At 40.8% G+C, this 13733-nt stretch overlaps 1 protein-coding gene across 6 annotated transcripts in view; it reads left to right on the forward strand.

Annotated features, from left to right (window-relative positions):
• Apoo (apolipoprotein O) overlaps window positions 1–13733 on the forward strand; it is an 85095-nt gene that overhangs the window by 46473 nt on the left and 24889 nt on the right. For 5 of the 6 annotated variants that reach the window (XM_057759079.1, XM_057759076.1, XM_057759078.1 and 2 more), the window contains 7 exons: window positions 356–421; window positions 4282–5483; window positions 5628–5795; window positions 6264–6366; window positions 10272–10390; window positions 11648–11856; window positions 12115–12166. In XM_057759079.1, the coding sequence (XP_057615062.1) occupies window positions 356–391 (36 nt within the window). In that variant the 3' untranslated portion in view covers window positions 392–421; window positions 4282–5483; window positions 5628–5795; ... (2 more) ...; window positions 11648–11856; window positions 12115–12166. The remainder of the gene's footprint in view (window positions 1–355; window positions 422–4281; window positions 5484–5627; window positions 5796–6263; window positions 6367–10271; window positions 10391–11647; window positions 11857–12114; window positions 12167–13733) is intronic. The other variant, XM_057759080.1, reaches the window with a different exon arrangement.

The raw sequence follows: 13733 nt of genomic DNA on the forward strand, positions 1-13733 counted from the left end.
GATTTTACTTTTATGGAATCAACTGTTTACCTGGATCTATAGAATAAGAATTCCTATAGCCTTTTTTTCTATTCTCTGTACCTAAGCTACTCTTCCCAACAGGACACTGAAGGAAACAGACTAATCTCTTCAGTCTCCTGAGAAATGGGTCATCCTGTATTATATCCTCCTTTAACATGTCTCACTGCAGTCCTAGTTGGTAATTCGGGGTCTCAAGCCTTTCTTTGACACCCCACCTCAGACCTTCAACAAAATGACTTGACCACCTTACAAAGAAATAATAATAATTCATGTTTATTTTCAGCCAAATACTGAAGACATCTTGACATTAAAGCTTTCTATTTTCTTTCACAAGCCAGGAAATGTGAAGAACTCACCTGGAAATAAATAGAAAACTCCATGTTCTGTCCATTTTAATCAGGTAAAGAATAAAACAAAGAAACAAAGACCTGGTTATTTTCAGCATTGTTAGTGCTAGCTAAAATGATTTCTTGTTAATTAATTAATTATAGCACTTTCACCTTGATGTGGAAACATAAGGGTCATATTTTATTCTGTCTTTAATTTCTGGCTTTAAATGCCATGACTTAGATAAACTAGAACCAGACAGAGGTTAGAAACTCAATGCAAGGCCAGGTGATGGTGGCACACGCCTTTAATCCCAGCACTCGGGAGTCAGAGGCAGGCAGATCTCTGTGAGTTCGAGACCAGCCTGGTCTACAGAGCTAGTTCCAGGACAGGCTCCAAAGCCACAGAGAAACCCTGTCTCGAAAAACAAAAAAAAAAAAAAGAAACTCATATTCAACTCACTATTACTCATGTTTGTTTAATATTTACTTACCAAGCACCTGCTAAGTATAAAAGTATTAATTCTATTAGTATTTTGTGTATATGTTAAAATTATATAATACATCTTGTCATTTCCTGATAATTAGCAAATTATAAGGAATTAAAATCTAACCTAGGTATCCAGCTGCATGAAATTAGCTTAGTTATGATAGATCTATAAAGAGGATTACTATTGTTTCAATTATACTTAATTGCATGGGAGCATGCACAATTTTTTGTGGCACTGGGGTTGAACCCAAGGTGTCACACATGCTGGGCAAGCACTCTCTCTCTACCCCTGAGCTATACCCATAGCCCTCATGTTCCCTTTTATTTTCTAGACATTTTTTCCATAAAGTTGCCTGGACTGGGCTTGAATTTACGATCTTTAAGTCTCAGCTTCCTGTGTAGCTAGGATGACAGACCCAGAGCTACAATTATTAATTAGAGAAGAAAGGTGGTATATTTTGTTAGATCAGGAGGTATATAGAAAATTTAAATGTGCATTTTTATTTGAGCTTTATTTTTTTCATATTTCCTGCCATGAATATGAGTTTTCTTTTATGATCAGTTGTGTGTGTGGTACTGAGATTGAACCCAAGGCTTCACACATGCCAGGCAAGCATTCTACCAGTGAGTCAAAAGTCAACTCATCTTAAAAAGTTGTGTTATATTGTTGTTTATCACAGTTACTGTTTAAAATGCCCCAAACTCTGCATTTGAGGCTTTCCTTTCTCAACTATCTCTATGTTCTTAGAGAGCCAGAGAGTCATATCACTTGGAATTTGAGAGGTCATGCAGTGCAACCCCCAGCCCCAAGCAGAATCCTCTGTTACTCTGCTCTTCACCCCCTTTTACGCTTCCATTGGTAGGAAACACGTCACAGGGCAGTTGTCTTTGGACACTCATGACAGTTTAGGAAGCTGCTGCTTATAGTAAGGGAAAAGATATTGTCTTGTGACTCCTGAACAGCGGTCCTGATCCTGGTTGATGTGTCGCAGCAATCTAGTTCCCCTTTGACACTGATACTAATGCAAAGTCAGTAGTTCTCTGCTGTTAGACAAATAATTTAATAACTGCCCCGAGCTCTTGTTAAAGGGTAGAGGCCCAGGCTCCACCCCAGAATCAGCATTTCTGTGGATATGGCGGCAGAAGGGAGACTAGAGAGTGAGCTTCCAGAGGGCCATACAAGTCCTTAGATACTTTATATAGAATGTGTTTGTATTTCTCTATAGGGATGAGATCTAACAAAGAAAAAGTTGGTAATAAGCCATTTCAGTGTTCAGAGGGTTCTAGACCAGGGTTCAACTTAACCCGTATACAACCTTGATTTTTTTTAGTCCTGAATTTTTAGAACTTTATTGGTGGTTTAGTTTTTAATTATAAGAGCAGTAGGGGGCTAGGTAGATGACTTAATCAGCCAAGTGCTTGCCATGTAAACATGATGACCTAAGATTGGATTCCCAGCACCCACATAAACAGCTAGGTGTGGTGGCATGTTCCTGTGGTCCCAGCACTGGAGAGGTGGAGACAGATGGATTCCTGGAGCATGACGGCTGGAATCTAGCTGATTCGGTGAGCTCCAGGTTCACTGAGAGAGTCTGTCTCAAAAATAAGGTATACAGTGTTGAGAAAGATCCCCAATGTCAACCTCTGGCCACCAGGCACATGTGCACCTGCATGCACATGCATACACATACACACACACTATGCACACATAAAATAAAATGACAGTATATGTTGGTTGTAGCTATTGTTTTGGAAGCTAGGGATGGAACCTGGGACTTTATACATGGTAGACAAGCACTCTATCTCTGAGTATACCCCAGCCCCAGATAAAAATTTTAAAAGCTTTCTTGTCATTATTCCTGTCCCAGAGATAGTTTCTGCTCATAATTTGGTACACTATAGACATTTAAGTATGCATGGATTTAAATAGATAATACACATTTGTATGCTTTTGGTTTTTTTGACTGCAAGTACACAAAAAACTCCAAAAAGGTATGTATAATTTTATCATCATACCAAAAGAAACTAACAATAATTCCTTAATACCCTCTAATATCTAGTTAGTGTATAGATTTTCCTGTTTGTGTGAGTCATAACTTCAGTGTTGTTATTTTGAGATACATCCTCATTACATCGTTCAGGACTTGTGATCCTTCCGCCTCAGCCTTCTGAGTGCTGGGGATACAGTCTTGTTCAGCCATACTGGCCTTTCATAATAATTTTTTAGTTGGTTTATCAAATATTATGTCCTTCACATTTTAGTGAATAAATCTCTTATTTGTCTTTTAAATGTAATAGTTTCTTGTTCCTCATTTATTCATTGAGAAACTTGGCTTTTTGGGTCTTAAATTTGCCATGTTCAAATGGTGGCTAAATATATCCATTTAGTGCCAACTCTCCTTTTCTCTTCATTTCCTTCTTTTCTTCTTTTCCCATGTAGCAACAGTTGGATCTGAAAGCTTTATCAGATTTAGGCTTCATTTTTTTCTTACTATATCTCATAGATAGCACTGTGCTTAGGTGTGTTAAATAAGGAATTTGCTTCTTCAACTGGGTTTATTGTGTATATTCTCCATCAGTATTTGTAGGCCTACTTTGCCCCTTCTTTATTTACATAGTTCCTGGTCTATACTTTACCATAGCTTACTTAATCCTTGTTAATATAGGTTGCTTCCAGAATTTAACAAAACAGTGAATCAATTATATTCTTAGGATGTCACTAAAAGGTGAATAAACTGAGAGAGACCAATTAGCTAGTTGTTTGCATGTTTAAGAAATTTTGATTTTACATTAAAAGCTCAAGTGAATAGTCAGTCATTGGCTTCTCAGATGTTGGGCTGTATGCTCAGTGCTAGAGTGCTTGCTTAACGTGTGTCAGGCCCCAGGTTCAATCCCCAGCACATAAAAGATTTAGAAACTTCTAGAGCTGTGCAGTCTCATCATATATGAAGGAAAAGACAGTCTGGAGAAGATTAAGCTTGGCTTTGGTGTGCGTTTGTGTGTGTTTCATCCCTGGAAGGAAGGGTGTGAGGGAAAGGAAGGTATGAGGAGAGGCATTCAACTGTCTGAGGATGATGGGATTGAACTCTCCTTCAGTGATACATGGAAGTATGTCCTGGTCCTCAGAGGGCAAGAGTTGCATGTATTCGCTGTGCCATTTAGGTATGTACTTGGCATCATCCACATACCTCAGTATGCTCGGGTACTCAGCCAGTTGAAAGTCTGGATATAGTATGGATGGAGCACAGTCTGAGTTTTGGCTCACTCTTCTGCAAAATGAGACTAGGTACTGTGTTTTCTAGCTCATTCTTTTTATGGTGATAAAATAGTAATGTAAAAACTTATACTGCTTATTAATTTAAACCTAAATACATTTCAAAATGCGTAATTTTAGTCATTTTTGTTTTCCTGTGTACAGTTAACTTATATTTTTCTTTCTTTTAGTTATAGGTAAACATTGAAAACTCCAGACGGTAAATCAGTATTTCTACAGACAAATGGCAGAGAGTCAGTATTGGATATAGTAAACTGGCTTTCTTCAGGAAAAACAACACTAAGCCTCTTTGCTATCTTGGGTGATGCCATATTATAGGCCAACTAATCAGCAGTCCTTCACATGGAAATAATGTACAAGCCTTAGAACTCCTCATTCTTCTATCACTATTTATGTACATAATTAAAATCCAGATTCAAACAGAGCTGGCCTGCTTTCTTTACTGATCTGAGTAACAGCTTCAGTGAGCATCTCCAGTGCTGTATCTGTGTGGTTTATGTGTACATGTGGTTAGTGTGCAAGGCTCATTCCTCTGTGTGTGTCTCTGTGTGTATCTGTTTGTCTGCATGCACACATGTGCAGTGTATGGAGGATGTGTGTGAGCATGAGCATGTGTGCTCAAGGCAATGTTTTTACTCTTTTTTTTTTAAAGGGTTGGCTTTTATTTGCCTCACTTTGAGATTTTGGTTTTTGCTTATTTTTGAGATTTATTTTAATTACACCATTTCCTGCTTCCCTTTGTTCCCTTCAAACATTCACATACACCCCTCCATTATATTTTTTACATCCTTGGCGTCTTTTGCCATCAATTGTTATTGCATGCATATATATGTATACACACACACATATATACATATTTACACACATACATATACATTCCTAACTATAACCTCTTCAGTCCATACAATGTTACTTGTATTATGTTTTCAGGGCTGACTGGCACTGGATAACCAACTAGTGTGCTCTTCCCTGACAATATTTACTCTTTAGGGCCGCACCAGTTGGCAGTCAGCAGACTGGACCCTACAACTCAGAAATGAGGAGGAGAACGTAGAGGTGATGCTTCAGAAATCAACAGAAGTACCAGATTCCTACCTGCGGCGGTTTGAATGAGAGTGGCCCCCATAGGCTTATATATTTAAATGCTTGGTCCACAGTTAAAGGGACTGTTTGGGAAACATTAGGAGGTGTGGCTTTTGTTGGAGGAGGTGTTTCACTAGGGGTGGGCTTTGCAGTTTCAAAAGCCTATGCCAGGTCCAGTCTTGTTCACCCTCTCTGTCTGTGGATCAGGATATAAAGCTCTCAAGCACTACTCCGGAGCCATGCCTGTTTGCTTCCTGCCAGGATGATCATGGACTAACCCTCTGAAATGGTAAGCAAGTCCCCAGTTAAATGCTTTCTTTTGAAGGGGTTATCTTGGTTGTGGTATCTCTTTACAGCAATACAACAGTAACTCAGACACTGGCACATTCCGAAACCAGTAACGATAACCCTCGTTGTCTTGGTTGCCTCCTAGTTTGTATAGGTCTTCAGTTCTTGAATGCCTGGGAGAAATGCATGATGAAGTAGCGCATGCTCTTACCTGCTGGGGCGATGAAGATACTGCTGTGTACTGGCTCCCTGTCTGTGGCTTCCTCTCTCATGGTTCTTCAGCTCACAGCTCATGGAATTCTGAATAACCAAGGTGAGGGGGACCAACAGGAACCTCTTTTGACTGGTCAGCCAGCCCAGAAGGTTAGCATGTGTACAGCATGTGAAAATGAATGTAGAATTTCCAAATTTCATTAAGATTTGGAAACTAATCCTTTTGTATTCCTGTGCTGTCCGTTTAGTTGACCTTCCAGAAGATAGCAACTGGAAAGACAATAAACACACAAATAGGTGTGTACTTATTAAATTAATATTGGATACTTTTAATAGGGCCAAGTGACAGGAAAAGTGCTGGTATTGTTACCTGATTAATGAACTGAAACAAATTTGATGCTATAAGAATTCTCCTGGCCACCCAGAAGCCTTTTGTTTTCTTTTATGTTGAAGTACTTTTGTTTTGCTGTACCAGTACTCTGTGTGTATTTAAGCTTCGTCAAAATTACAGCTATGTTCTTGTTATTTTAGGCTTTCTTCATTTGGCTCATCTTTGTCACCTCTGCAGGGTAGAGAGTCCACAAGTTTCTTCACTGAGATTACTTGATTTACACCTCAGCTCACTCCGGAGATTATTAATCAATAGTACTCGACTGTCTCCTAACTGAAAGGTATTGGCTTCCCACTGCTGTCTTCTTAGTCATGATTGAAAGCTATACTAAGACTTACCTTCTCTGTGGGGGGATAGGATTGAGTCTTACTGAAAGACCCTCGGGGAGGACCTTCCCTCAGGAGATGACCCTGAGACCCAAGGAACAGTCCAAGACCACTGGCTGCAAATAGCAAGAGGTTTATTGGGTGTACATAGGTACCTGCGGGCGGCAAAGTCTTTCGGAGGACTTGTGCGCCCTGCAGTCTGGGAGAAGGTCTTTTTATAGGGAAAAGGGCGGCAGAAGCAGGCATACAGAAGCAGATGCATGGTTACAGGGATCTCATTGGTCGGTTGGAATGAGGCGATGGGTTCACTTGGGGACAAGCTCCTCGGGGACATGAAGATCTGATAATAGCTGACTTGGCTCTATCTAGGGCACATGTGGATTTTCCCAGAACTTTTCATTCCCCTCCTAGGCCTGATGTCTGACCACAGATATCCTGTTTGGCAGCCTAGGAGTACTGACTTTACCTTGAACTAATACTAGTTTGTGTGAAAGCCTTGCAAAATGGCGTTACAGCAGCTAAGGTGGGGTCTTTCATTACAGAGCTGTTCCATGTTTGGTGCCACACAGAAGTTACTGCTCAACCATGATAGATCAGTTGCCTTTGGACTATTTTTTGATCATGGCTAGTGGACAAAAAGATCTTGTTTTTTTTGTGCTGTTTTCTTCCTATATTTAACACATTTTTCATTGGATCCTGAACTGTTGGCAATATAAAATATATTTATTTGAAGGCTTTGGGTTGTGGCTAATGCTAGATTGCATGCTTAGCATGCATGAAACCCTTGGCTCAGTCCCTGGCATGACAAACAAAACCAAAACCCATATTTGAATACATTGTATTTCTCTTTCCACTTACTTCCTTGGCATATTCCTCACGTTAGCACATGTGTGTTGTTTTTTCAGTCCCATGTCATAAATTCTTTTTACTTTTCATGTGTGTGCATGTGTATAGCGTATGTGCATGCTAGTGTGGCACTGGGGATTGAATCCAGAGCCTTTTCTTGTGTGTGTTTTGATAGGTGTTCAAGTATAGTAACATATCATTATATGCACTTTTTTACACAGATGCCAAGTGCCAAGAGCAAACATATGCTGGTGCATATGTGTGTACTGATATGTGGTACTTCTAAGGGAGGTCACATGTCAGAACATATATATATTCACATGTGTGCATTTTGAGTAGACACATATCTTGTAAATGTGTTTACATGCGTGCTACTCTAAGCATGGTCACACATCATCATGTATGAGCATTTTGATATCTGTGGAAGTTCTGATCCTGATCACATTGGCATATATGTGCATGCTGACACACACATGGCAATTCCAAGTATGGTCATATGTTGGCACATATGCACATTTTAACATGTATACAAAGTTCTGAGAGTGAGCACATGCTGGCACATATGCATGTGTTGACAGGTATGTAACTTCCAAAAGGCATCACCCGGTGCTTATGTGCGTGTTTCCACATGTGCAGTTCTGAGTGTGGTCACATGCCTGCAAATTGGTGTTTACAAGCATTAAGTTCTGAGACGATTCACATGCATGTGCTTACATTCACTTGTGTGAAGTTCCCAGTGTGGTACATATCAGCACATATGTGCATGCTCACATACATGCAAGTTACAAGTGTGGTCACATGTTGGTATATAATCATGTGTTCACATGTGCATTTGCTGAACATGATCATGCCAACATATATATGCATGTTCACATGTGTATACTTTTCCTAGCATAGTCACGTTTGTGATATATGTTTGTTTACCTGTGTACAGTTCCATATGTGGTCATATGTCAGTATTTATGTACATGTTCACATTCATGTAGTTCTCAAATATATTAGTGTGTATACACATGTTCACTTGTGTGCAGTTGGGTTTTTTTGTTTTGTTTTGTTTGTTTGAGACAGGGTTTCTCTGTGTAGCTCTGGCTGTCCTGGAGCTTGCTCTGTAGCCCATGCTGGCCTAGAACTTAGACATCTGCCTACTTCTGCCTCCTGAGTGCTGGGAATAAAAGTGTGTGCCACCATGCCCATCGTGTTGTGTGCAGTTCTGGGTGATGGGAATATGTTGGGTCACATTGTGAGTGTTCACATGCAGGCAGTCCTAGGTGTTACTTATTACATGTTAACACATACGTGCTATTCACACCTATATGCTTTGTGAGTACAGTAAGATGCCAGTGCATATGATTGTGTCCACACAAGTGCATTTCCCAAGCATGGCCACATGGTGGTGTATGTGCATGGTTACACACTGGCAGTTCCTGAGCAAGGTCATATGTTGACACATGGTGTATTCACATGCATGAAAATCCCGAGTCCTGGCATATGTTGGTACATATGCATGTGGTCACTTGTGTAGTTCTGAGCATGAGTGGTCATATGTTAGTGCATATGTGCGTGTTCACATTTGTACTGTTCCTGATCATTGGAATAGGTTGTTGCATATGCAAATGTTCACATATGTGGAGTCCCCTGTGGTTGCATGTGGGTGCATATGTAGTGTTCATATGTGTACAGTTCGCAAGTGCAGTCACATATTGGTGTACATGTGTATGCTCACCTACATGCAGTCCTATATAAGGCCATGTCAGTGAATGTATATAGTGTTCACATATGTGTATTTCCTGACCATGTTTATATGTTGACACATATGCACATGTTCAGATGTGTGCACTTCTTGGGTTTGCCGGCTAGTATTTTGGTGTGTGTGTGTGTGTTTCTTTCAACTGGACGTGTGCTAGAGTTATTTAAGAGGAAGGAACCTCAATTGAGAAAATGCTCCCATAAGATTGGGCTGTAGTCAGGTCTGTAGTGCATTTTTTAAATTAGTGATTGATGAGGGAGTGTCCAACCAGTTGTGGGTGGTGTAGTCCCTGGACCGGAGGTCCTGGGTTCTGTAAGAAAGCAGACTGAGCAAGCCAGTAAGCAGCACCTGTCCATGGCGTCTGCATCAGCTCCTGTCTCCAACTTCCTCCAGTTTGAGGTCCTGCCTTGGCTTCCCTCAAGGGACAGTGACTCAGGAGATGTAAGTAACCAAATCAGCCCTTTCCTCCCCAACTGGTTTTTGGTCATGGTGTTTATCTCAGCAGGAAAAAAACTAAGACACTAGACAGAGTTACATGCATATATATGCATATATTGGCATATATATGCATGTTCACATGTATGTACTTTCCCGGTATGGTCACACATCAATGCATCTATGCGTGTTCACATATATGGTCATATGTCAGTGTATATATGTGTTTTCATGTGTATGCAATTCCTGACTATTATTATGTGTCAATGCATAAGGACATGTCCATATGTGTGCAGTTCCTCAGCATGGTCACATGTCAGTACAGATGCATGTTTTCTCTTGTTTACAGTTACTGAGCATGAACATATACAGACACATGCAGTTTCCAAGCATGGTCATATGTAAGTGCATGTGTGCCGTTCCTGTTTGTGGTCATGTACGTGAATATGTGTATGTTACAAGGCATAAAGGTAAAATGCATTAATAGTTTTTTATTCTTAACCCAATTTAAATTATTTGTTAAAGACTTGAGGCATAACATATATCTGCTTCTGTCTCCACTCCTGGCTTAAGCATTTCCTTTTTTGAATGTTTGTGAGGCATCAAAAGTAGGGTAAAACGTCCAGAGCAAGATGAAGTTTGGCATTTATGACTCAGATGATTATTTTTAAATATGTCATTATGATGTAACACATTAAGATTATCTGTAAACTCTTAAAATGTCTTGGTCATCCTTAAAGTATTTTTTGTTTGTTTATTTTTGCTGCCACATGGAAGAATGATTTATTAGAACAAATTTCATGACAAATCATATAAAATAACTATTTTCAGAAAGACATCCACAAGACCACCTGAGAACAATGTACAGCGATACCTTCCAGAAGCCAGGCAATTTAGGATACCAACGCCAGGTCGAAGGCTGGAGGGACAACGGAGCTAAATATGAGGAGGTACACCAATTTATGCATTGAAAAAACAATTGTACAGTGCTGACCAGGGCTGGGAGGCTGGATAGCCATTTACTATGGGAGCAGGCTGTGGGCAATGTGTGGGACATGTGGGGGAGCAGCCAACAGGCTGGGCTGGCACCTCCTCCAGACAAATGCATGTAATCATCAGGTGGGCTAGGCAGAGGCCACAGGGCCCGTGCATGACACTCTATCAGCTAAGTGTAAACAGAGACCCATGCTACCCCCGAGGGCTCTGGGTCTCCCACTGCAGCTACCTCTCCCCCAGCAGACAGTCCTGATCAGAAGCAACACCCCCAGCACATCTGGCAGGACATAGAGCACACCCACGCCAGCCTGGTTGATATGGGACATTCTTCATCCCATCCCAGCCAACGGGCTCTTTGGCTTAGTGCCTCCAGAAACATCAGCAAGGGACAGCAGCTGGGCAGCAGCCACACTCTGCTCACCTGGCAGGCCCCAGCCTAACAAATCCTGAGAAAGCAGAACCAGTAGTGGGCCTGTCCCTGCCAGGCCCCCACAGAGGATCAGGCCACAGGAATCTCCTGCAGTCACCACTTTGTGCCCACACACAAAGCCAGGAGCTTCCAAATCTTTTTTGAAGTGTTTTTTTTCTAAATGACAATAAAAAATATGTTTAGGGTTTTCTCTTACATAGGCTTGGCTAAGACATGGCTCTTGAAAAACTCATTTGTTTTTTAAAAGGCAGTAGTTGTGTAAATATTCTTAAAACCTTTTAAAAGATTTTTAGTGTTTTAAAATGTATTTGTATGCATATTCACATACAAAACATATCTAAAGGCACAGAGGTGAGTTATTCTCTTAATCTTTGGAATAAGAAGTTTGGTATTTCAAATGAGGACAGTTAATAGGTAAGAAAACATATCCTAGAGTATGAGAAATCTTCTCTTAAAGTTAATTTTTACCCTCAATTAGTAGGGACCTTGTTGTAGAACCAGAATTGAGATAAGGATCAAGGAACTAACGTCTTTATCAGAATTGTATGATTATGTATATATTGTTTTTTTAAAAAAATAAATTTAAAGACTCATTCTAATTGTTCCAAAGAAATGTTTAAGACCATTGGCCATCTCTGTAAATGTATTCCTTTGTATTTTGTCATTTTGTTCCTAAAATTTTAACTTTACTAAAAGCCAAAATGAAGTTGGGCCAAGTTAATAACTTTATTTTTGTTTTTATTTATTCTCTCTTACAATATATTCTTACTATTCCTCCCAGTCCTTCCCCCACCTCCCTGCTCCCCAGATCCAGGTCTTCCGTCTTCCCCCAGAAAAGACTAGGCCTCCCAGGGACATCAACCGAATGTGGCACAACAAGATACAATAAAACTAGGCACAAGCTCTCACATCAAAGCTGGAGTGGAGGAAAAGGATCCCGAGAGCAGACAGAAGAGTCAGAGACACCACTGCTCCCACAAAACCACTAAGGTAGCAGCCATAACATACTCAGAGGACCTAGCACAGACCTGTGCAGGCTTTGTGATCTCTGTAATTCCCCATGACCTCTTCTTAGTTGTTTCTGTGGGCCATGTTCTCCTGGTGTCCTCGGTCCCTCTGACACCCGCTACTCCTCCCCATCTTCTGTGGTTTCTCGAACTTCAAGGGAGGGACCTTATGGAGAGCTCTCATTTGGGCTCTCTCTCTGTCTAATGTTTGACTGTGGGTCTCTGCATTTGCTCCCTTCAGCTGCTGGGTGAAGCCTTTCTGATGACAACTGAACTATGAACCAATCTGATCTGTGAGTATAGCAGAATATCATTCGAAATCATTTCACTGATTTTTTTTTGTCCAGTCACATTTGGGAACACTTATAAACCAATCTTGTATTGAGTAAATTATGTTGAAAAAAATCACACTTAGTGTATATATTTATAACCATACATAAGATATTTTTATCCAAGATTTTAAACATTATTGTTTGTTGGGTTTACACTTCTTTTTTCCTTTCCTGTCTCTGGTCCAATCCTTCCTTCATCTCTTCCCTCTCACCATAACTTCCAAAATTTTCTATAATTTTCTGCTACTATTGATGGTACACAGCCAATAAGTTCCTCAATTTCTGTGGGAGCTTTTTCCCACTGTGGTCCTTTGATGGCCGATCATTATGAAACATCTCTCTAGAGACCAAATGTTTTCATCTTCATGTTTCGTAATATTGAGAGATGGAAGGAAAATCCTTGTTCTTTACTATCTCCTCCAAAATATCATGTACACACACGTGTGTACAAGCAAACACACACACACACACACACATAGGATCATGTAAATTGGATATTCCTTTTTTCTATACTTTGACCATCATATTCTGAGGTACTTTGATTTCATTTTCTATCTGGCTCTGTCTCTCATTTCTACCCAAAAGGTAGATCCTAGTTTCATTTTTGTTTTTGTGAGAAAATATCCTGAGAAAAATTGAGGCAGAGAAAGGGTGACTCCGCTCACAATTCTGGGTTCCAGTCTAGCATGGCAGGCAAGTCACAGGGGCAGGAGCTTGGCACATCCAACATGTATGATTGCTTATGCTCAATTTGATTTTTCCACACTATACAGTTCAGGACTATCTGAAGTATATTGTAATCCATGTAAATTTTATAACACAGTGAGCTGGGCAATATCATACCAAGTTACAGGTGTAGGAGAATATGTTACAGTTGTAGAGTTGGAGAGATATCCTGACTTATCGGGAAGCCAGGTTATACTTCAAGCCACAATAGGACAGCTCAGCCCTGGAGGAAAGGTGTCCTGACTATCAGGAAGTCAGGCTACCTGGAGCTGGGGTGCAATGGGGAATGGTCTCCTGGCAGGATATAGTGATCCTACTCTTCTCCTGGAGAGCATCTATAGCTGAGCTCTGCTCTGCTCCCTTAAGGGAGCATCCTAGCAGGGCTATTTGCTTCTTCTCCTTCTCCCGCCCAAGATGTTTCTTCTCTTGCTAACACTCTGCTAAAGGGGAAGCCCCTACTCCTTTGAAAAGTTGTTACTTTTTTCTGCCCAGCCTTGCTCAGCCCCCTTAAGGAGTGTCCCAGCAAGGTTCTTCTGTGCTGCTCCACCTTGCTGAGGCCCCCAAGGGGGCATCTCAGCAAGATTTTTTAGCTCAGTCCCCTAAGGGACATTCCAGCCAGGTTCTTCTAGTCTGCGCAGGCAAATGAAGGTCGTCACCCAAGACTCTTTGGAGAAAGAAATTTATTTGGGAAGGAGGAGTCCAGGAGAGTGGCTGCCTCTGCCAGGGAGGGATAAATGGTGGCCTTTAACTGAAAGGGCAGAGAGGCTTATACAGGGCTTCTTAGGAGCGTAGTTTTCCCAGG

The sequence above is a fragment of the Chionomys nivalis genome, chromosome X (assembly GCF_950005125.1).
Source record: "Chionomys nivalis chromosome X, mChiNiv1.1, whole genome shotgun sequence".
Taxonomy (NCBI): Eukaryota; Metazoa; Chordata; class Mammalia; order Rodentia; family Cricetidae; genus Chionomys; species Chionomys nivalis.